General features: G+C 40.8%; 1 protein-coding gene across 1 annotated transcript in view; it reads left to right on the plus strand.

Annotated features, from left to right (window-relative positions):
- Window positions 1–23,471, plus strand: part of TGM2 (transglutaminase 2) — a 118,166-nt gene extending 94,695 nt beyond the window's left edge. Inside the window, exons 11-13 of the mRNA XM_073606538.1 lie at window positions 6,396–6,556; window positions 17,331–17,467; window positions 21,604–23,471. Of these exons, the coding sequence (XP_073462639.1) occupies window positions 6,396–6,556; window positions 17,331–17,467; window positions 21,604–21,760 (455 nt within the window). The 3' untranslated portion in view covers window positions 21,761–23,471. The remainder of the gene's footprint in view (window positions 1–6,395; window positions 6,557–17,330; window positions 17,468–21,603) is intronic.
- Window positions 23,472–25,367: the final 1,896 nt, after the last annotated feature.

The following is a 25,367-nucleotide window of genomic DNA, read 5'->3' on the forward strand; positions in this document are numbered from 1 at the left end:
TAGTCCACCATCTGATACCATTTACGAGGCAGTGTTCCTCCCACTGATACCAATGATGGGGCACTATTCCTCCCACATATCAATGACGGGCACTATTTCTCCCACTGACAATGATGGGGCACTAGTCCTCCCACTGATACCATTAATAAGGCACTGTTGCTTCCACTGACACCTATGGTGGGGCACTGCTCCTCCCACTGAAACCAATGGTGGAGCACTGTTCCTCACACTAATACAAATGATGGGGCAGTATTCCTCCTACTGATACCAATGATGGGGCACTATTTCTCCCACTGATGCCAATGATGGGGCACTATTCCTCACACTATTACCAACGATGGGGCACTATTCCTCCCACTGATACCAATGATGGGGCACTATTCCTCCCTCTGATAACAATGATGGGGCACTATTCCTTCAACTGACACCAGTAATGGGGCACTGTTCCTCCCACTGATACCAACGATGGGGCACTATCCCCCCCACTGACACCAGTGATGAGGCACTGTTCCTCCCACAGATACTAATGATGGGGCACTATTCCTCCTGCTGATACCTATGATGGGGCACTATTCCTCCTACTGATACCAATGATGGGACACGGTTCCTCCCACTGATATCAATGATGGGGCACTATTCCTCCCACTGATACCATTGATGAGGCACTGTTCCTCCTGCTGATACCAATGATGGGACACTATTCCTCCCACTGATGGGGCACTGTCCCTCCCACTGACACCAATGATGGGGCATTGTTCCTCCCACTGACACTAATGATAGGGCATTGTTCCTCCCACTGATACCAATGATGGGACGCTATTCTTTCCACTGACACCAATGATGAGACTCTGTTCCTCCCACTGACACCAATAATGGGGCACTATTCTTCCCACTGATGCCAGTGATGGGGCACTATTCCTAATCCTGACTATAGGTGCTATTTTATTTTACTCTCACTGATGCCACAGCACTTTGAACCCCCTCTGACCACAATCCCCCCCAAGTTTGAAGGACAGTAAACTGCAGGGTGACCACAAGCACTGAACACATGCTTCAGGTGGAGTAGAGCAGTGAGGTGCAGTTCAGGTCGTGTCCTCAAAAGGTGGCTTGAAAACATACTCTGGCATCCTAGCACTGAATTTCAAATGTCTATAGATAGAAGAAAAGCTAAAATTCGGAGGGGAAGGGACGTGACTGTGTTTATGACTTCATGTCGGAGTGCAGATCTTGGCAATCCAATATTGCCTCCGGTAGAACGAAGGAGCAGATGCTTCAGCATAGACTCTTTGTCTTGGAGCAGAACAGGCACTTTGTGTATTTTTGCAAGTTTATGATATACCGTGCATCTTTTTTTAACGAGCATGCAACAATGATTATATGAGAAACAGATCCCACAAAACAACCATGGTTACTTTTCATGAAGATCAACCGATAACAAATATGTTCAATTATGAGCATGGTTACAGTGCCCCAGAGCAAGTCATGGAAAAACTGGATGCACATCTATGGGAGGAAATAAAAAAATCTCTGAAGAGCACTCGGTTGTTTTGGTGTGTCGTAAGAAATCTTTTCAGAAACAAATTCCTTGAAATAGCTGAGATAGACCTATAAATTGTAAGGGGGTCACATAAGGATGAATCCTGACTTAGGCTAGGTTCACACTGCTGCAGTGCGAATTTAGCGTGATTTTGATCCGACTGCGTTGCAAATTTGCATTGCGAATTCTTTGTGTGTTCTTGCGATTCTACTGCAAATTTTGCAATCTATGGAGCTGAATTCGCATTGCACACGGATCAAACTCGGACAGGACCCTTTTTTTACGCAGGTTAAATTCGCAACGCATTGATGTGAACAGCACTCATGGAAAACAATGTTATTAAAATGACTTGCGAATTTGAGCGATCGCAGCGGCTCAAATTCGCAATAAAATTCGCAGCAGTGTGAACCTAGCCTCAAGGGTAGTTGCGTTATGAGAAACAGCACACAGGTCAATGCAGACCAAGGTCCTAGGGTTAAAGCCTATAACTTTATAATAGGCTATTGCCTTATAAAGACCACCTATAGCAATAGACCACATCATTCTATTGGCCTATTAGTATAGGTGGTCCTCTTGTGCAAAAAGGAGGTATGGGATGCGGCGTGCTGGCTCTCAGATTTGTTGTATGATAGTGCAGCCTTCCCTCTCAGGAATACATACTTGTGCTGATAGAAGCTTGTATTTTCCCCCTGTCTAAGCAGACATGTTACATAGTTTTACCTTTTAGTTTTCTTTCCTGTAATGTTAACAGCGCATGCATGTTTTTTGAGAAGCTGTTATGAAAACCGAGCTTGGCGAGGCTATGAGACAACCCTTGTTCCTGACAGTAGATTCTGCTGCGACAGGGAGAGAATACAATTATAGCAATGTAAAAGTATAGATTTAAACGTTCATGCGTTATCCTGTGTTATAATGCATGGTATACATTTCAAAAAAACACATTGCTGGTAAAAAGATACAAGGTAGCTTTAGAACTCTGCATTAAAGTGATTGCAAATACTGTGACTTGCCCCCTTAACGACCAGGACATTTTTTGCGATACGGCACTACGTCGCTTTAACTGACAATTGCGCGGTTGTGCGACGCTGTACCCAAACAAAATTGATGTTGGGAGGAGCCAGTGATGTCACCTCCGTTGTTTTGCTATACCGGACATGCAGTGAGGAGGAAAGCTGCGTGCACCACTGATCGTTCAATTAGCGTTTTTTGAACCAAACCAAATGTGAGTGAATAGCTTATATTATTTGGGAGTTTATGAATACACAGCAATCTTGCACAATGATGTCTTTTTATCTTTGAGAGCAATCTTTTAGAAACATCAATTTGGGAGAAAAACAGACCATCTGAACCACGGGAAATCTATAAGCTCATCGGAGTGAGGATCCATGCTCTGGAAAGTGTTATCTGACTCGAGTTTTTGATTAATTTATTCTTTGAAGGTGAATAGGAACTATACCTCCAGGTGGTGGTTCATCTTTGTTGGGACTTTTTCTTCATATTCTTTATTAAGTGTTCTTGCATAGCAAGACCACCTAGAAAAGGTACAATTTCTGGGGAAATTGTGAAAGTGTTCTTGCCTCTACAACTGGAGTGGGCGGAGTAACTGGGTGGGGTGGAGTGGCTTGAGTAACTGTGAAAAGTGTTAAAAAGCTTAATATTTTAAAAAGTATAAATAGTAGTAAAAAAGTTCCATCATTCGCTGAAAGAGCTGAACATTTTTTTCAAAAGTAATTTTTTTTTTCAAAAATGAATTTTTTTTCTTCAAAAATGATTTTTTTTTTCAAAAGTAATTTTTTTTTCAAAGGTAATTTTTTTTTTCAAAGGTAATTTTTTTTTTTCAAAAATAATTTTTTTTTCGAAATTATTATTTTTTTTAAAGTAATTTTTTTTTCAAAAATAATTTTTTTTTTTCAAAAATATTTTTTTTTTTCAAATATATTTATTTTTCAAAAATAATTTTTTTTTTAAAAGTAATTTTTTTTTCAAAAATATTTTTTTTTTTCAAAAATATTTTTTTTTTCAAAAATATTTTTTTTTTTTCAAAAATGATTTTTTTTTTTTCAAAAATTATTTTTTTACTTTTTTCAAAAATTATTTTTTTTTTTCAAAAATATTTTTTTTTTTACATGGGGCGGTCATAATGTTTTGGCTGATCATGGGGTGGTCATAATGTTTTGGCTGATCATGGGGTTGTCAGCTTTTGTCACTTCCCACTCTAGTTTTGAACATTTCGCCATTCATTCCTATGGGACCAATTTCGCCGCAAAAACGTCATTTCGTGGACCATTCGGCAAAACATTCCACAAAGTAATAACACACCAATCGGGAACAATCCGCTCGTTTCGGTATATTATTTGTCTCTGTAGTGTGAAAACTGTGGGAGGAGTCTACAAGCATTATCAAGTCTAGCAGATGAAGTCACATGCATTTGGGGTGTCTCAGCATCTTGTGTTTACAACCACTGTTTCCTAGCAACGCTCATGCCCTGTTTATGCTTCCCAAATACTGCTTCATCAAAACTGCCCCATCAGAATTACCCCATCAAAACTGCCCCATCATATTCCTCTATTATAAATCAGTACATGGTGTGTCTGTCCCCTCCCCCAGGCTCTGTAATCAGAGCTGAGATGCTCCAGCCACCTTCCCCCCTGTGTATAACAGAAGCTTTGGTAACCATGGCAACAAAACAAACACTAACAGTACACTCTGATTAATGGCTAAAATTTCCTGAAATGACCTCTAAACAAATGGCCGTATTTTAAAAACTATACATCCTACAGCGAAGATCTTTATATTGTGAGAATCACAAGACCCAGACCTAGATTTTGATGTATAGTATGTCTCTGAAATATTAAAAATGAAGGCACAGTCGCAGTTTAGAAATTGCCCTTCAAATTTGGAGGGGGCTAGAGTGTAGTTTCAATGAATGTCAATGGACGGCGTGAGTTGCAAACAAATGGTCATATTGTGAAAACTATCAGGACTATGGCTTAGCCGTGGACATGTTTAGTGGCAGCAGGGATAGCTGAACGTTTTGATATAAGATTTGTGTAGGTGGGCTTGAAAATGAGGGAGTGGCGGCAGTTTAGAAATCATGTTCTGATTTTCCAGCTTTTGTCATCTCCCACTCTAGTTTCCCCATTCATTCCTATGGGACCAATTTTGCAGCAAAAACGACGATATTTCGTGAACCATTCGGCGAAACGTTCCACAAAGTAATAGCACACCAATCGGGAACAATCCGCACGTTTCGGTATATTACTTGTCTATGTAGTGTAAAAACTGTGGGAGGAGTTAGGGTGGTAAATTTGGCTAATAAGAATAATATATATGTGAGATAACAGTAAGTGGTCTTGCTATGCAAGAACACTTAATTACTGTTATCTCACATATATATTATTCTTATTATAGCCAAATTTACCACCCTAACTCCTCCCACAGCTTTTACACTACATAGACAGTAATACACCAAAACGTGCGGATTGTTCCCGATTGGTGTGCTATTACTTTGTGGAACGTTTCGCCGAATGGTTCACAAAATATCGTCATTTTTGTGGCGAAATTGGTCCCATAGGAATGAATGGCGAAATGTTCAAAACTAGAGTGGGAAGTGACAAGAGCTGACAACCCCATGATCAGCCAAAACATTATGACCCCCCCCCCCCCATGATCAGCCAAAACATTATGACCCCCCCATGATCAGGAAAAACATTATGACCTCCCCCATGATCAGCAAAAACATTATGACCTCCCCCATGATCAGCAAAAACATTATGACCCCCCCCCATGATCAGACAAAACATTATGACCCCCCCCATGATCAGCCAAAACATTATGACCACCCCATGATCAGCCAAATACTTTATGACCATCCCATTATCAGCCAAAACATTATGACCACAACATGATCAGCCAAAATATTATGACCACCCCCATGAAAAAAAAAAAATTGAAAAAAAAAAAATTTTTTGAAAAAAAAAAAATCTTTTTAGAAAAAAAAAAATCATTTTTTTTTTAAATGTTCAGCTCTTTCAGCTAATGATGGGACTTCTTCAACTTTTTTACTACTATTTATACTTTTTAAAATATTAAGCTTTTTAACACTTTTCACAGTTACTCGCGCCACTCCAACCACACAACTGTTACTCAAGCCACTCCACTTGTAGACTACTGTAGGTGGAGGCAAGAACACTTCACACAATTTCCCCAGAAATTATAGCTTTTCTAGTTATATTTTTATCATTACTGTGTGTATATTTGAATTATACCTCTTCTCATAGAGGAAGGAACATTAGCAAATGGTTATGTAGCACATTTTTGGATTATTGGATATCGTCTTTATATTTATTTATAGTTGGGTTTATGTGCACTATACATATTATTGTACTGTTTAATCATTTGCAGAGCTTTAGACCTTAGCCTGTGACCCCGCAGAGTTTTGTCATGTGTGATTACTTCATTGATCCCAGTATTGCTCAGATCAGTTGTGCTACTATTATAAATCATGCTTTGCATTGTTACCCTCAGTGTCCTTATTACCCATTATGTGCTACTAGTGATCAGTGTCAGTCTGCAGCAGTGAAAGCTTCCCTTTATTATCATGCTTGCTAAATGTTTCTCATTTACAGGAATAATTCTAAGTTTTGGAAATATTTGACCTCTGCAAATCAATGCACTTGATTTGAAGTGCAAACAAAATGCTTCTTTAGTGATCATCAAATATTTGGTGTCGTAGTTGAAATCAGTCTGATTATTCTGCCTCAAAGAATCAGGAGTTTTTTGTGGATTATTATATTTGTTTTTTTTTTTTCTTTTGCCAAAAACCAGCACATTTTAAGTGTCATTTCTATTCTTACAGAGCAGGCCATACCTCTGCAGATCCTCTATGAGAAATACAGCAGCAGTATGACAGACGGCAATCTGATCAAATTGATGGCTCTTCTTCAGGATCTTTCCAATAATGATATGATCCTTGCTATGAGGGACATTCATATCAAGAACCCTGACATCAAAGTGCGGGTAAGTGAGATCTACCTAAATACCTACCCATACCTCCCAACATTTTGAGATGGGAATGAGGGGCACCTACTAGCAAATGTATGTAGGCATAGGACACACCCCCTGTCACGCCCCCCTAAAGGAGAATTAACCAAACAAAAAAAAAAAAGGTTAATTAAATCCACAAAGGTTTTTTTTACCACTACTATGTCTTTATATTGGCTTTTAAAATTTACAAATGCAGTAATTTAGAAATTGGATGAAAGGTTTAGCACTGGGAAACACTTTTTGATAGATAAAAAGTGCATTTTATATACAACTATATAGATCAGACCAAAATGAGGGACAAATGAGGAATGAGGGACAGAGGGACATTGCTCCAAATCAGGGACAGTCCCTCGAAGTCAGGGACAGTTGGGAGCTATGCCTACCTACCCTTTTCATAAGAGCCTGAAGGTACAAACAGGTGTAGGATCCCGGTATGGTTTGTGAGGCACATTGACCCATATTTATGTGTGACCCGGTCTGCCACTATAATATTTATGACGCGTCATAGTGGCTGAATTCTGTGATGGGGCTTCAATGCAGAATGTTGACTTCAATGGTTCAATACACATATTAGAATTTTCGTTCCGTCACTCTTGTCATTCATAGACCCCTGCATGCTTCTAGTAGGGTGACAACTCCTTGCTGATCCTGTGGCTATGGAGCTTCCTGTGCCACCGCCCCAGCTTGACTCTGCTTATTGAACTATAAATATATATATATCTTCACAACTAATACTGCTGTAAAAGTACACGTATGCTTTATTGTTTGTATTATTTTTGTGCTGCTTTTTATTTGTATAATGGCATTCCACAAGAGCAAACATTTACACTTAGCTTTATATGTTTGTTTTTATTCTTTTTTTATAGAGCTTTTAGTTTTATTATATTTATTTTTACTGTTGTATGCTTTATTGTTTGTATTATTTGTATTACGTTTGTGCTGCTTTTTATTTGTATAATGGCATTCCACAAGAGCAAACATTTACACTTATGCCCTGTACACACAGTCGGACTTTGTTTGGACATTCCGACAACAAAATCCTAGGATTTTTTCCGACGGATGTTGGCTCAAACTTGTCTTGCATACACACGGTCACACAAAGTTGTCGGAAAATCCGATCGTTCTAAACGCGGTGACGTAAAACACGTACGTCGGGACTATAAACGGGGCAGTAGCCAATAGCTTTCATCTCTTAATTTATTCTGAGCATGCGTGGCACTTTGTCCGTCGGATTTGTGTACACACGATCGGAATTTCCGACAACGGATTTTGTTGTCGTAAAATTTTATAGAAAGCTCTCAAACTTTGTGTGTCGGAAATTCCTATGGAAAATGTCCGATGGAGCCCACACACGGTCGGAATTTCCGACAACAAGGTCCTATCACACATTTTCCATCGGAAAATCCGACTGTGTGTACAGGGCATTAGCTTTATGTTTGTTTTATTTTTTTATAATAGAGCTTTTAGTTTTATTATTTATTTTTACTGTTGCATTTGTAATTCTAGCCAGAGGCATGCTGGCATTGTGGGATACTTGCCGCATATGCTGTATGCATTGCACAAAATAAACTGCTGTGCCCAATAACTCTACATTATACAGTAAATTTATAGTGCAGTTATAAGACATAACGGATCCTGAATATGTGATCAAAAAAAAAAAAAAAATGTGTATATTGTTTGGTGCATGTATTCTAATGACTGCATGAAACAGTTTTTCATGACAACATGGATTAGGGTTATCTGGAGTTTGCCAATCAGCAATCTCAGTGTTTAAATTATGGGACGTTATGTGAAGACAGACCTAGGCTGGGTATAGGACAGCCTCTATGGGGGCCTTACAGCCTGACACTGGGAGATTGCTCTGACAGGCAGAGAACAGTGAATAACAGCATACATCCCATTCCTGAGAGGTGAGGCTGCAGTATAACTTTTGGCTCAATTAAACTTTCAGTTTAGCTGAATATATTCCAAGAAAGCAGCCACAACCTGAGTAGAAAAGCCTGTAGCCTGCCAGCGTGCTACAGAGTGGGACCCTTGCTCTCTGTGTGGAAGCAGTGGTCTCTCTACAGAGGTCCAAAACATCCCGAGTCAACTATAACTGTGCAATTGGCAAATTGTATGTTCCCTGCTGATTGAAGAGCTTTGGTGTTGACTCAGCAGAGGGTGCATTAGACCTGCAGAGAGATCACTGCTTCCATGCAGAAAGCAAAGATTCTTCTCTACAGCATGCTGGCGGTGAACAGGCTTTCTACTCGGGTTGTGGTTACTTAAAAAAAAAAAAACAAACGACTGGCTTGACACTCCTTTTTTATGCATCTAGAATGTATTTAGCTGATTTAAAGGATTAGTTCACCTTTAGTAACATTTTACACCCATATTTAGAGTGTAACGGTTGTGGCAGCAGGCAGGGGACCTTCTCCCCGCACCCGCTGTCAGGATTTTAAAAATTCTGTCAATGGGAGAACTACAACTATCATCATGCATTGCAGCTGACTGCTTGTAGTTTACAATGAACTACCAGGGTGCTCTTCGGCAGACACTACAGCTACACTGACAGTCTCCTGGAGCCTGAGATTGCACCTGTGATCTGCTGATCACAGGTGCAATGCTTTACAGGCTCCTAATAAAAAAATAATAATAAATGCACATGTTTTTTACCTGCAAAAAGATGTGCATTTATTTATTTTAAAGGTGAACTTATCCTTTAAACAAAGTTCAAATGGGCTTTAAAGTGTTTTCTAAACCCACAACAGTAAAATCAGTCTGTATATGCAGTAACACATGCTTGTTATACTCAGTGTGGAACCTAAGGGGTTAATCCTCCGCATTGTGTAAAAAGGCTGTTTGATCTGGTCTTCTCTGATCCTCCCCTTCTTCCACAGTCCTCAATCTATCTCATGATAGAACAGAGCCTTGGGGGGAACTCTGCATATGTTCAGTTTGGTGTGTATTGCTAGTGAGTTTTTTTTTTCTTTCTTGGGAGAGTGCATGTGATCAGCACAGGGCCAATCAGCACTGTCCAGACAGAGGGTCAGGGGTCCTGCAGCCTCATAGGACAATCATAGGATAATGAAAACTCTTCCTACAAGCTTTAACCAGACCCTGATAGAAGTAACAAGACTGCTATATACTGTTGATGAGAAAAGTTATTTAGAAGTTTATATTTACTAAAATAATTGCATTTCCATGTTTGGTGTACTGTGGGAGACCAGATATAGTGAATGCAGGGTCCTGGGTTTAATAACACTTTAAGCGTGGAAATTCAGATTCTTACAAATGCCCATTCCGGACTGGTTCTTTAACTTTAAATACCTGTCTTTAGAAGAAGGCTAATTTGTGGCAGTGTAAATCAAATAACAATGAATGAAAAAAAGCTACATTGTCTGTTAGTTGTATGTTTATGAATGGAAGATTTGCAATGCTGTGATCATGACTGAACAACTTACCAATGATGTTGTAGCTATTTAAGATTTGATAGAAGGGGTTTATGCTCTTCTTTTTCGTTAACATAATTTCCAGGTTGCTTATAGAAGATATATGTTAAAAAAGGTTTGCTTTAGCCTAGGTTTCCACTGTTGCGACCTGAAAGTCACACGATTTTGCAGCGATTTTGATGCAACTTGAAGCAATGCCTGTGTATTCTTGAGGTCTGTAACTGGACGTTCCACACTCCTCTTGAGTGCTTCCGTAGGGTTGCCACCTCATCCCTTTAAAACCGAACACATATTAATTACACAGGTTCTGTGGCCGATTAAGGTGGTAATTAAATTCACTTCGTGCCTTACCTGCATTCAATTAGCCTCAGAACCTGTGTAATTAATATGTGTTCAGTTTTAAAGGGATGAGGTGGTAACACTATGCTTCCGTCATATACCGCTTCTCCAGTCTGAATATAGATATTAGATATCATAGCCACACATTACAACCAAGAACTAGGCAGGACTCGTTTGGCTGCAAAGCTGGAACATGAACTGTTTATTTGAACAAAGGCACACACAGATATACACTCAGGGGACTCTCCTTTTTCTTTAACATATTAATTTCCAGGTTGCTTATATAAGGTGTATGTTAAAAAGATTTGCTTTAGCCTAGGTTTCCACTATTGTGACCTGAAAGTCACGCGATTTTGCCACCATTTTGATGTGACTTGAAGCAATGCCTGTTTATTCTTGAGGTCTAAGGACCTCAAGTCGCATCAAAGTAGTGCAGGGACTACTTTGAAGTCACACAGATATGAACTGTACTCATTGGAAATCATGGAGGTACAACTTGTCATGCGACTTTGCAGTCCCGGGTCGCATGACAAGTCGCACTAGTAGAAATGTAGCCTAAAAGAGCAGTAGGTGGTATGCCTTGCTTTCTTGGCTCCCCCAGCCTTAGGTAACCCACTTTGCCACCCAACAACTCCATACCGACGGGGCTTTTGAAGTGGCAGCCCACTGCAATCTCTACATTCTTCGGCATGGATATCCTTTCCATAGTCCAGGCTTGCGCAATTGAACCCCATAGGCTTCTATAGAGCATCTCCTGGGATTTTTTGGGAACAAACATAATTAAAGCTGTGGGTGCCAAAAAAGTGAGTGTACTTTGAAAGTGTACTTACCCTTTAAGAAAGTTCTGCATCTAATCAGACCTTACATAACGGAAACGAAATCCAGTATAAATCTACGTGGCAGGTCGCTGGTGGCCATTGAGTAGAGTTATATGAAGCACAAAGTCCAGTAATGTACTTCAGCGTGTAGCTTCTGGTTGATGAAATGTCAGGACCTCTTGGCCTTACTGGGCAGTCTTGTTTCCTTTTCAGAGGAGGCATGAATAATACATGTGTTCAGAGGCATCCTGCTCACTCATTACATCACCTGCCAGTGTAACTGACCCAAATCAAGCTGAGTAGGTTGTCAGCAGGGAGCCAATTGAGCAGGCTCCAAAGTTTTGTTGAGTAAACTCGACAGATCCATGTAACTGTGGTATTGCCTCATTTCTCACACTGGTTCCCTGAGATCTAATGGCATGTGTAATACGGAGGCAGAAGGTTATTTAAATAATGATTCAGCATGTGTGAAGCTTCAAGCTGGCAAATAGCTAAAATAAAGCTGAAACACAGATATATGAGTTTTTTTTTTGTTTTGTTTTTTTAATCTGTCAAAGAACTTGTAATGTGTTTCCAACCAGTCCTAAAATTTACACAGCCCTACCAGATAGAAAAGCCAGACTGGTGACATTTCTCTTCTGCAATTCAGCAAAATAGCAGGGTGACCTCCTTGCCCCACCACCTCCAGGATTGCTGGGAGTATGGATACCTTAGTATAGAACTTTAAGGGCTTTTTCAGAGGAACAACATGATTTGAACCATTTTTTTTTGGTGCAGTCTATGGTGAACAGGAGCAAGGCAGATGAGTCTTTGAGCGCTACTAGTTTACCTATAAATTAGTGGTCCACTCCTAAGGGTAAGAGGCCCAGTTTGCTGTGGTGTTGGTGAAGGATTGTCATTTCACCTGCAGATCTATCTCCGTTGCACAACTTCGGTGCTCCCTGGGAATTGTGGATTTTACTTTTGAATTGACTTTTATTAGCGCTGCATTCTCTTCTAAATAGACACAGTATAGCACAATACATTCTATCCATGTTAGAAAAACACCAATACAGCTATGTATTTACTAAATATTAATTAAAGCATTGTGTTGTTGTCCTTTGAGGTACCCCCCTTTCCCCAGCATCACCCTAAAGTCTCCCCCTGCATCCTCTTAAGTCTCTTCCACACTGGTAGCTGGATGGTGGGAATCGCCTAGGGTTGCCACCTCATCCCTTTAAACCCAAACACATAAGAATTACACAGGTTCTGAGGCTAATTAAATGCAGATAAGGCACCAAGTGAGTTTCATTACCAACCTAATCAACCACAGAACCTGTGTAATTAATATGTGTTTGGTTTTAAAGGTTTCCGCCCACTGAAAAGTGGTCCACAGTTGATTGTTTTTTAGGTGGTGTCTACAAGTGGCTGGTAGGTGTTCAGGAGGTGCTACTGCTGCCTGTTTTTCATTTCTTTGCTTGCCCAACAGCAATTTTTCATTTTTTGCAGCCACATGCAAGCCAAGCATTTGGCTTGTGGTTATGGTGTGGCTCCATTGATCTCAATGGGTGGCACCGCCTGTCAAACTCTGCAGCATGTGTACAGCTCAGTCCAGCCGTAATGTTAGAATTCCAGGCTAGTCCAGGGTTGCCACCTCATCCCTTTAAAACCAAACACATATTAATTACACAGGTTCTGTGGTTGATTAAGGTGGTAATGAAACTCACTTGGTGGCTTATCTGCTTTAAATTATCTTCATGTGTAATTCATATGTGTTCAGGTTTAAAGGGATGAGGTGGCAACCCTAGGCGGCTCCCACCCACCATCCAGCTGCCAGTGTGGAAGAGACTTAAGAGGATGCTGGGAAAGACTTTAGGGGGATTTTGGGGAAAGTGGGTATCTCAAAGGACAACAATACAATGCTTTAAGGAATATTTAGTAAATACATAGCTGTATTGGTGTTTTTTAACCAGCATTTACTGGTGTTTTGTAACATGGATAGAACTACACATCCCATGAGGCATTGTAAAACTCTGACATTCACAGACAGGACTAGGCATGATGGAAAATGTAGTTCCTGAACAACTGGAGGGCCGTAGTTTGAAGACCCCTGTGCTATACTGTATGTATTCATTAGAGAATGCGGCGCTAATAAAAGTCAATTCAAAAGTAAAATCCACAATTCCCAGGGAGCACCGAAGGTGTGCAACGGAGATAGATCTGCAGGTGAAATGACAATCCAACACCACAGCAAACTTGGCCTCTTACCCTTAGGAGTGAACCACTCCTAGTGGGTAAGTAGCGCTCAAAGACTCATCAGCTTTGGTCTGGTTCACCATACACTGCACAAAATTGTTCAAATCCTGTTGTTCCTCTGAGAGCATCTTTTCACAGGTTAGATGTGCCAGAATGAGGACAAAGACTGTCTCATAGTGTAGTATGTAAAAGCACTTAGGTATTAAAACATTTCAGTTATACTCACACATTAGCAGTAATATACAAGCATGTCATGTACATTTCTCTAGTAGTTTCCAACCAGCAAGGTGGTTGCGGTCCACGAGTGCAGCAATTGTCATGTATCCAGGCTCCACTGGATGTGTTTCGTCATACCAGACGTCATCAGGGGCACCTGTGGGGAGACGCTCTCAGAGGGGACAACATGATTTGAACCATTTTGTGGCGTCTATGGTGAACAGGAGCAAGGCTGATGAATGTTTGAGCCCAACTAGACCACCTATAATTTAGTGGTCCACTTCTAGGAGTAAGGGGCCCGTTTTGCTGTGTTGTTGTTGGAGGATTGTCATTTCACCTGTAGATCTATCTCCGTTGCACACCTTAGGTGCTCCCTGGAAATTGTGGATATTATTTCTGAATGGACTTTTATTAGCACTGCATTCTCTTATTTTGATTGTTACCCACAATTTATTCTAGCTGCTGTCCTCTGTTACAAAAACCCAAGCGCAGTGAAGTTTTTATTTATATACTGTATGTATTCTAAATGTCAAACAGAGGTAGATATTGTTCAAGTCAAATGTTCTGTCTGCAATGCACCTGCGTTATTCCCTGGAAACCATCCTAGATTAACAGTTCTTACTCAGAGATTCTGGCTTGTAAAAAATGTTCAGATGTAACATTTCGTTCCACAGTGAATTGCTTCCATAATGCACCAACACAGTACGAGTTAAAGGAAATGTGTTTTGATAAAAACATAGAGATTACTTTCACTGACTTCTGACTGTAAAAGTGCTAGTTATCTGGCTTTCATACTGATCCTGCAGCTTGGTGCATTTTGTGTCACTTACCTAAAATACGTATATACAGTAGGTATAGGAGTTTGATTTTCCTCGCTGCATTCTTTTTCTGAGGCAATGATTCAAAAAATATTGAATCCAGACTTAGTCAGGCAACTGGCATTTTCAGAAAAATGTCAGTAATCCCTGCATAAAGTTCAACTCTAGAGCGGAGAAGGATTAGAACCTCCATTAGGATTTATTTTGTATTCTGTTTCTGGGGAGATTTGCCCTAATTTCCAGTTGGGACAGGAAGTGACAGGATATCTCTACAATGGGGACACAGACACAACACACTTTCTTCAGTAAACAAGGGAAAAGTTGGAACCTCAGCCTGGTTATTTCTAAAAGAGTATGGAATAATTAACAATTAATAATTTTTCTCAAAATTCTACAAACAATACCCCATAATGACAACATGAAAGAAGTTTGTTTGAAATCTTCCCAAATTTATAAAAAAATGACAAAATCAGATGTACAGAAGTATTCACAGTCTTTGCCTTGACACTCAAAATTGAGCTTAGGTGCATCCTGTTTCCATAGGTCATCCTCGAGATGTTTCACCTGTGGTGAATTCAATTGATTTGACCTGATTTGCAAAGACACACACACACCTGTCTATATAAGGTCCCACAGTTACCAGTGCATGTCAGAGCACAAACCAAGCCATGAAGTCCAAGGAATTGTCTTTAGACCTCCGAGACAGGATTGTATCGAGGCACAGATCTGGGGAAGGATACAGAAAACTTTCTGCAGCATTGAAGGTCCCAATGAGCTCAGTGGCCTCCATCATCCATAAATCGAAGAATTTTGGAGCCACCAGGACTCTTCCTAGAGGGGGCCGACCGGCCAAACTGAGCGATCGGGGGAAAAGGGCCATAGTCAGGGAGTTGACTAAGAACCTGATGGTCACTCTGACAGAGCTCCAGCGTTTGTTTGTGGAGAAAGAAGAGCCTTCCAGAAGAACAACCATCTATGCACCACTCCAATCAGGCCTGTATGGTAGAGTGGTCAGACAGAAGTCACTCCTCAGTATAAGGCACATGACAGCCCACCAGGAGTTTGCCAAAAGGCACCTGAAGGACTCTCAGACCATGAGAAACAAAATTCTCTGGTCTAATGAAACAAAGATTGAACTCTTTGGCCTGAATGGCAAGTGTCATGTCTGGAGGAAACCAGGCACCGCTCATCACCTGGCCAATACCATCCCTACAGTGAAGCATGGTGGTGGCAGCATCATGCTGTGAGGATGTTTTTTCAGCGGCAGAAACTGAGAGACTGGTCAAGATCGAGGGAAAGATTAATGCAGCAATGTACAGAGAGATCCTTGATGAGAACCTGCTCCAGAGCGCTCTGGACCTCAGACTGGGGCAAAGGATCATCTTCCAACAGGACAACGACTCTAAGCACACAGCCAAGATATTAAAGAAGTGGCTACGGGACAACTCTGTGAATGTCTTTGAGTGGCCCTGCCAGAGGCCAGACTTGAACCAGATTGAACATCTCTGGAGAGATCTGAAAATGGCCGTGCACTGATGCTCCCCATCCAACCTGATGGCACGTGAGAGGTCCTGCAAAGAAGGATGAAAAAAAATGCCCAAAAATAGGTGTGCCGAGCTTGTAGCATCACACTCAAAAAGACTTGAAGCTGTAACTGATGCCAAAGGTGCTTGCTTCAACAAAGTATTGAGCAAAGGATGTGAATACTTATGTACATGTGATGTTTGCATTTTTTATTTTTAATAAAATTTGCAAAGATTTTAACAAACTTCTTTCACTACATTATGGGGAATTGTTTGTAGAATTTTGAGGAAAATAATTAATTTAATCCATTTTGGAATAAGGCTGTAACATAACACAATATGGAAAAAGTGAAGCGCTGTGAGTACTTTCCAGATGCACTAACATTAAATAATAAGAAAGATAAGGAAAGCCTTTTTCTTAATTTTTTTTTTTCTTTCAGCAGTTTAGTAGATGCCCCCTACGTATTATTATGTGGTATTGCAATGCATGTTTAAACCTCAATGTGCTATTAAAAGCTGGGGATGGAATTGTGTTGCCGATTTAGAAAAGTCCAGCAGAGCAGTGTTATTTTCGATTCAGTTTTAGTCATAGTTTTTGACTAAAATGCCATTTTAGTTTTAGTCTTATTTTAATCATCTGAATTGTTTTAGTTTAAGTCGTATTTTAGTCAACTAAAATCTCCAGTACCAAGGTTAATTTTGTTGACAAAAATGTTTTCGTTGACGAAATTACCACTGGTCATGAGTCAGTGTGTAGAGAAGTCCATATTCTAGAGTCCACTCGCTTTGGTTAGACAGCTGGGCCTAAAGCTGGCCATACATTATACAATTTTCTTGTTCAATTCCCTATAAATTGACCTCCAACTATGTAGTGCAAGAGCCTGTCTGATTGCATACAAATTGAAGGTGTTTAGGTTGACCTCATATTATATGGTTTTGGTAAATCTAAAGGAAAATTGTACAAGAAAATTGTATACTGTATGACCAGCCTTAGAGGTGCAAGTGTTATCTTTTCTCCACTCGGTAAGCATAAGGCTTACAACTTTTCGTTCACATTTATGCAAAGGTGGTATCCCCATTATTTGTCCACATACAGAACATAAATTGGGTATCATACTGAAAATGGCAATGCAACAAGGTCTTACTAGACTTGTAAGTAGTCCTTATGTGCAGGAATGTATGGCAACCAGTCAGAAATCATTGTTTATGCTTACTAAGCCCCAGGAAGAATTTCTCATGGATTGGTTACAGTAAACTGAAATCAGGTTCCTATAAGCTACCACACTTTGCATATCGTTAGAACTGGCCCATTAGTAACCACTGATCAGTCTAGTACTAACCTGTCCTGTCTTTCCTCTTGGTAGGTGATGGGGGAGCCTAAACAACAGAGGAAGCTGGTGGCGGAGATTTCCCTGAAGAACCCTTTGTCAGAACCCCTGACGGACTGCTGCTTTACTGTGGAGGGAGCAGGCCTTATAGATGGCCTTGTGCTAAAGGAGCTGTAAGTGTGGCTGTAAAGGGGCTCTGATGGCAGTGCTTTGTGGGGGGTGGGAGTGACAGCCATGTGTAATCAATAATGGCAGGGGAAAAAAAAGGTTAAGAGCCCTTTCACACCTTTACATTGCTTTAATGAGTGTTAAAACTTGAATTTTAAAGTGTATTAATGTACAGTATGTGTGTTGCCTTTCATTTGTAATGGTACCCCAGTGCACATATACAGTAAAAAAAATTGTGCACCACAATGCGCAGGCGTGAATCCTGTCTGGGTGGTGGTGCACTGCTTTGACAAAACCATTGCAGGTCTTTATTTTCACAAATAGTTTTATTTGGTTTTTACGTTTTAAAAAGGCATACAAAAAAATTCAATAATTAATAAAGGAATACTGTAATGGTACAGAAAGACAATAATGTGGTTACAAAGCAACAAGCAGTATATATATATTAGGAATTAAAAAAGGGAAGGGGATATCAAATGCCACAGAAAACATTGGTGTGTGAAAAGGTAAGCAATGGTTGTGGGTTAAAAGGACAACTGTGGTTTAGAAAAGAGTGGTACAATATGCTGGGACAGAGGTGTAGATAAGGTGGGAGTCAGGGGGGTTAAATCCCCCCAGAGCGTATGTAAATGGCACCCCAGCTAGGCTAGTGGAGCATTTCAGCTGTGGGACCTGGACGGGAACCACGCATCAAACATTCCCTGATTATAACAGTCTGAGTCCTGACCTGTTTGTTTACTAAGCGGGCAAGCCGGGACTCGACATCATGTGCACTGAAAGTCATAGAGATTAGGGTTATCATGTTGCAGGATTGTACAGCATATGGTGTTTGTCCCCATTGCCAGTAGCAGCTTGAAGGAGAATAGGAGAAAGTGTAGATTGAGAAGATTCCAGCTGATGAATAGTGAAAGGAAGGAGTAGTTGTACAGAACAGCGTAGGAATGAGGGGAGAAAGAATGGGATAAGGTAGGGGGTTTGGCTCTCTTGATTTTGTGTGGGGGCTCAATTTTAGAAGGGAATTATCTAGGTTCATATGGTGATTATATTCTAGCCATAAGGGACCATGTTGTAAAGAATTTGGAGTGGGTGCCATTAAGAATTGCAGTGAGTTTCTCATGTACCATAGTGCCTATCCTGCACTGTTTCATCTTTACAAGGTTAGCTGCTTCCAAGCTTTGGCCAGGGATCCACTAATTTCCTTAAACATCTGGAGAAGTCAGAGACGGGCCTATATAGTAAGAAAGCTTCTCAAGGATTCTGAATAAAGTTATGGTTCTTAACCAATCTGGTCCCAAAACTGACAGGCTTTAGGGCAGTGCCAACATATGTGTATTAGAGTACCATGGTCACGAAAACCTCCAAAGCAGGCCGAAGAGGCATCGAGAGGAATTTAGTGATGCGGTCAGGTAACAGCAGGAAAGCACTTTGTAGAAATTTTCTTAAGTTAATATGTTAGGTGAGCACTTTACTACTGCGGTCCAGAGTTTGTTCCAATCAGCTATGTCTAAGGATTCTTCATGGTCCCCCTCCTGTTTCTGCACACATAAGAGCTTCGACAAGCTCATTGAGTTAGTAAGGGCAGTGTATAGAGCAAAACGAGTCCTGTAGAATGAGGGTCCTTCAGCCAACGATTTAATAACGGCGCTGATGCAATGTCTGATCTGCATGTATTGGAATGTTTCTGGTGTGGGGTAATTTCCAGCGTTGGAAAGATTCCATAAAAGGTCATAGACATTTTTAACACTTTTCAAACGCCACTAGCAGAAAGCCTGTCATGTGCGGGTAGGGGGTTGCGTAAAACTCCAATAGAGGAACATTACTGTTACTCTGCAATCTCAGACTTTTAGGCCGGGTTCACACTGTAACCCGCTGCGGATCGCACAGGAGCGATGTGCGTCCCTGTTCCCCGTTTCAGGGAGGAATCAGGGCCGATTCTATGCCTGAATTCGGCCCTGAAACGGAGCCAAAGACGCACAGCGTTTCTGTGCAGTGCACTCCGCAACGGAGATATGTGAACCGGCTCCATAGGGAGCCAGTCACATTCTCCTGCTATGCGAATTGGATGCGGAGAAACCCTCATATAATTCGCATAGGTGTGAACCCGGCCTCAAGGTACAAATCTAGGTCAATCCAATTTTCCTAAAAATCACATACTTCATTTAAAAATGTTTAAAACATGCTTAAGAAGGAAGGGTGAAGGTGGCGACACTGGCTGTGGTTGACCAGGGACCCTGCTTCCACACGTTAAAAGCAAATGTGACAGGATTTGGTCTATCCCTTTTGGTAGGGGACTGGTTCTGCCCCCTCTCCCAAATTGTTTCCCCTCCCCTATGCTGGATTAATTTACCCAGACACCTTTGGAGTAAAAATAAGAAGCTGGGGAATTATCTACAATTATGATTAAGATAGCAAGTGTGGATTTGGGTGGTAGTGCATAGGATTATTGTTCCTCCCGTCGTATTTTCTGTTCTTTTTGGTCCTATGGGCTGTTCTTCTCCTTCTCGGGTGACTGAGAACTTGACCCCCTTATGCCCCTACGTCTGCTTGAGAGATGGGTACCCTGGTGATACATGGCCTGGAGAATGTATTTGTGTTCAGAGGAAACACTGGTGACTGGGAAACACATTGAAGACAGGATGGAGTGCCCTGTCAAGCCCTCTAAGAGGCAACTTGAACACCACGTAAATTGTATATCAGTGATATCTCTGGGGGGTCCTAGCTTGAATTTATGTACAGTGCTGTATATTTGTTTTATATATTAACATTTTGTTCACATTTCCCTGAACCGGTGAAAGTTTTTACGCATGTTTTAAACCAGAGGTCTTCAAACTTTGTAAACAATTGGCCAGTTTACTGTCCTTCAGACTCTCTGGGGGCCAGAATTTGACCAGTCTGTGTGTAGAAAATGCTTTGGCATCAATGGGCGTATACAATGCTTCATTATTGGTAACAGTGGGCGGAATAGTGCCAGTTGTTGGTATCAGGGGAAGGATTAGTGCCTTATCATTGGTGCCAGTGGGAGGAATGGTGCTCCATTGTGGATATCAGTCTAAGGAATAGTCCCTTGTATTAGGAGGAGGAGGAATAGTGCCAATCATTGATATCAGGGAAATGAATAGTGCCCCATCATTGGCATCAGTGAAAGAAATGGTGCCCCATTTTTGGTGCCCAAGGGCCATATCAAGGCAAGCTAAGGATCACATCTTGCCCCCCGGCTGCAGTTTGGAGACCACAGTTTTAAACATTTGTAAATAAAGTATGTGATTTTAAGAAAAGAGGATTGACCTCATGGTGTACTGTTAAAGTCCGAGATTGAAGAGTAACAGTAATGTTCCTTGATTGGAATTTGTTTAGAGAACACAGATGTGGTACTGGTACATGAGAAGTCCTTTCAGGTTAATATGACAGGGTTGTGTAAAATCTCTCAAAGGTGAAGGTGAAATTAAATAGCTGGAATAATTAACAAAGTCCTATTGCCTTAGAGAATGTTGCATAGTAGGGTTTGGTATTAGAGGTCATTCGTGCGGAGGTAGCCAGATTAAGTTGGGTCTTTTTTTTCATGCACTGAGGCTTGTTAATTGCTCATTGAAATTGAATGAGTTGCTTTGCTGCAACAACATTCAAAGCATGAAAACCAAGTTATTATGCACAGACGGTTGCCTGTCAGCATTGGGTTGATGCTTAATGATGAAGTGGCCTCAGAAACAGCATGGACCTCCCTTTTCATGACCATCAATCCATACTAATGTCCATTGGGCTCTTCTGCCCCTCTTTTGCCCGGGGGCCACGGGAGGGGGGGGGGTGCAGAAGTTCCAGAAATAGCACCTTCTATTGCATTCTTCCTAATGTATAACAAACAAAAATAAATACAATGGCCATCGCAGGTGTGCAGGCCCAAGAATTCAAGCACAGCACAGTCCTTGAGCGATATTAAAAAAATGCATAGTGGTTTAATTCTTCAGCATGTACCGAAACAATGAAATGTCAGTTTAAAAAATTGACCCTTTAATACTCATACTTCAGTGGCCCTCTATATGGTTGGACAGATTTTAAAATCATCATAGATATTTGTATCTTCTTGCATGGAACAGCTGGAAACTGCAGTACAGAACCTAATGAACTTCTTTTCTTCCTACTCCAGGGACGGTCCCGTAGAGCCTGGGCAGGACGCCAAAGTACGAATGGACCTCATGCCTCAATTATCTGGACTGCGAAAGCTGGTGGTGAATTTTGAAAGTGATCGTCTAAAAGGGGTGAAGGGATTTAAGAATATCATCATTGCCCCTCCTCCAAAGTGATACAGACACCTCGAATGAAGGAGGTTGTCACCAGCCTACATGTCCTATAGCTATCCTATAATGTGAGAATTATTCAGTGTCTGTGCAGCCTTATCTACATATATATATATATTCTTGTTACTTTGTGCTGAGATTATAGTGACGGAACAGACTGCAAAACAGTATTGTGGTAGTGCAGCAGTTAAATCTCTATTTCTTTATTGGCTTTTATGTACAAAAGAGCTGGATGGGGACGCACAATCAATGCTTGGTAATTTGGCGCGTGGAATGTTGAAAGAAAAAAAAAGTCGGTCAAATTTTGTTGAACGTCAACACATATACACAGTAGTAAACCGATGTTATATATTTTTTACATATTTATATCAAATCTTAATTTTAAAAGAAATATTTAGTACAGGACGCTTTTATGGCTTTCTAATCAATAAGTACAACATGGTCTGCATGATTTAAATAGTATGAGTAAACCAGATGGGTCCTGTCTCTTTTAGGAGATAGGATGTGTCTTCATTCAGCAGTCTATGGAATGTGGCCCCTCCTGCCATCAAAGCAGAACCCCAGCCAAAAATTAGATAAAAATGAATAGACTGATGTAAAAATAAAAAAACCCCCACAAAATTAGCTTTTGCAGCAATAACCACCCTCAATCAAGAGACTGCACTGCAGTAAGTTTTCTGCCATTTAATGGTTTCAGTCCAAAGGCCAGCATAATTTAATCCACTTCCTCCGAGCCCAGGTCATCCTGGACCAGGGGCAGCAAAAGGGTGAGCTCCTCTCTGTCATTCATTCTCCTCCTATTAGCATGCTCTGTGTACTGCTTCTCACATTTCAGTTCTGCTGTACAGGGAATGCAATAGGCTGATACTAGGTTACATGCACGCACTTACACTGGTTGCATTTATAAAAAAAACAAAAACCTAATTTAACCTGTTCCCACTGGCCATAAGCATTAACGCAGGGTGGCCGCGTATATGCAGCCCTATGTAAACATCTTTCTTCCCTGTGCACTCCCAGCACAGAGACCGGTGGGTACCGGAAAGCTCCCGATGCATACTTGCGATCAGGAGCTCTCCGATCACTGTGATTGGCTGTCACAGCAGTCACGTGATCGGAATGCCCACCTCTGCCTCCCAGCATTTGGAACCTCTTAAAGGGCCAGGAGGTGGTAGCGGGAAAGGGGTTAATGACATATTATTGATTACAGAACTGCATTCATATATATCTTTTATATATGCTTAAATTTCAACTGGAAGTTCCATTTACCAAAAGTTGCGTTTTTTTTTTTTTTTTTTTAGAGTGTAGAACATTTGGACATTGCCACCTGCTCACCTATAGGCATTATTCCATATTTACTTGATATTAAAAGATTAAAAAGATTTAAAAACAAACATACAGTCAATTTTAAATGATCAAAAACAGACACTGTTTTCTGCTTCAGTTGTGTGTGATGCCAAGCAAACTTTATACTGAGCTCCTGTGTGAATTGTTCCATATGGCTGAAACAGTGCTAGGAAGTAGTTGGCACGCTCTGGAAACTGGTGTCAGTTGCTCCACTTTAACATCCAGCTGTATGTAGCCATTAAGTCTGTGCACATTCCGCCTGCCAGCAAAGACACAATCCAGCAGGTTCATATTTTGGGGATCACGTTTGTTATTATAATGCTGTAAATACCACTCTTTGTATCCAAGCATTAAAAGAACATTTATACAAAAATGACAAGTGAGTCTGGTGGTTATCTTTTTTTTTTTTTTTCGGAGCATTGACCTCATCTTTCACCCCAAGCCGTGCTTATTATTGCACTCGTAAAGCCTCTTACTGGAAGAATCCTGGTAACAGGAGCTGGGCTGGGATCATGCCCATTTGGACTAGAAGAGATGCAGAGTAGCGGGACACGGATTGGCTCTCGTACAATCCAGGCATGTGCTCTGGAAGGCTTTCCATGTATCTCTACCTTGATGTCTGTCCAGCATTAATTCACCTTCAGTCTAAACCTTCTACACAGATATTTCCCTCTCCTCCACACTGCAATGCATCAAATCTGACAGTCTCTCTTTTCTACACTTGGATTTCTTATGGCACCAGTCTTTATATCATGATAATCGTTGGCTTTAGTACTTTTTGATACCTTGACATAGACCAAGTAAACAGATAAAGATACTGGATTTTTCTCTGACTTTCATTTACTCCATGCTTGTTTGGAGTCAGTGACTTAAAAGTAATTTTAACCAGACAGCCAAGCAACTAGCATTTTTAGCAGGAGGCCATCTTTCAAGACAGATGTATTTATAGGCCCATTCCTAATATCTAAATATATATATTCCCATATCTAAAGTCATTTTATTTTATTTTAAATTAAGTAGGGGAGGGTCAGACTGCTGGCCAGGTGTTGCACAGTAGAAATGTCTGATATGAAAATGTTGCGGTCCAACATCAGGTTTTTGTTTGGCTACCTGTGTTTCACTAGGGGGATTTCCCTTCATTTCCTCTACTGTAAACCAGGGGTCTCCAAGGTTGGTGTCATTGTGAAGAATTGTGCCCCATCATTGGGGTCAATGGGAGGAATTGTGCCCCATCGTTGAGGTCATTGGGAGGAATTGTGCCCCATCGATGGCGTCATTGGGAGGAATTGTGCCCCATTGATGGTGTCATTGGGAGGAATTGTGGCCCATCATTGGGGTCAATGAGAGGAATTGTGCCCCATCTTTAGGTGTCATTGGGAAGAATTGTGCCCCATCGTTTGTTGTCATTGGGGGGAATTATGCCTTATTGTTATCATTGGATAAAATAATGCCCCAAAGTCTGGACAAAAGCAAGAAAAGGGCTGCAGTTTGAAGACCACTGCTCTAGACTCAGGAGGGAGTGAGTATATATTTTTACAATGGGAGGGACTTCCTCTCTTAGGCAGTTACATAGTTACATGGTTAGTCAGGTTGAAAAATCTAGAAAGAAAGAAAGAAATCATACAATCCCATATACACAATCCTATACCTACAGTTGATTCAGAGGAAGGCAAAAAAAACAGCAAAGCATGATCCAATTTGCTACAGCAGGGGAAAAAAATTCCTTCCTGATCCCCCCGAAAGGCAATCAGATTTTCCCTGGATCAACTTTACCTATAAATGTCAGTACCCAATAATATTATGTACATTTAGGAATGAATCCAGGCCTTTCTTAAAGCAATCTACTTAGCTGGCCAGAACCACCTCTGAAGGGAGTCTATTCCACATTTCCACAGCTCTTACTGTAAAGAAACCTTTCTGTATTTGGAGATGAAATCTCTTTTCTTTTAGGCGTAAAAAGTGCCCGCCTGTCCTCTGTGTTGACAGTAAAGTGAATAACTCGAGTTCACTATATGGACCCCTTATATATTTTTACATGTTGATCATATCCCCCTTAATCTCCTCTTCTCAAGAGAGAATAAATTCAGTTCTTTTAATCTATCCTCATAGCAGAGTTCCTCCATTCCTCTTATCAGTTTGGTTGCCCTTCTCTGCACTTTCTCCAGTTCCCCGATTTTCTTTTGTGAACTGTTGCGCAAAACTGAACTGCATATTCTGGATGAGGTCTTACTAATGATTTGTACAGGGGCAAAATTATATCTCTCTCTCT

The sequence above is a fragment of the Aquarana catesbeiana genome, linkage group LG12 (assembly GCF_042186555.1).
Source record: "Aquarana catesbeiana isolate 2022-GZ linkage group LG12, ASM4218655v1, whole genome shotgun sequence".
Classification (NCBI taxonomy): domain Eukaryota; kingdom Metazoa; phylum Chordata; class Amphibia; order Anura; family Ranidae; genus Aquarana; species Aquarana catesbeiana.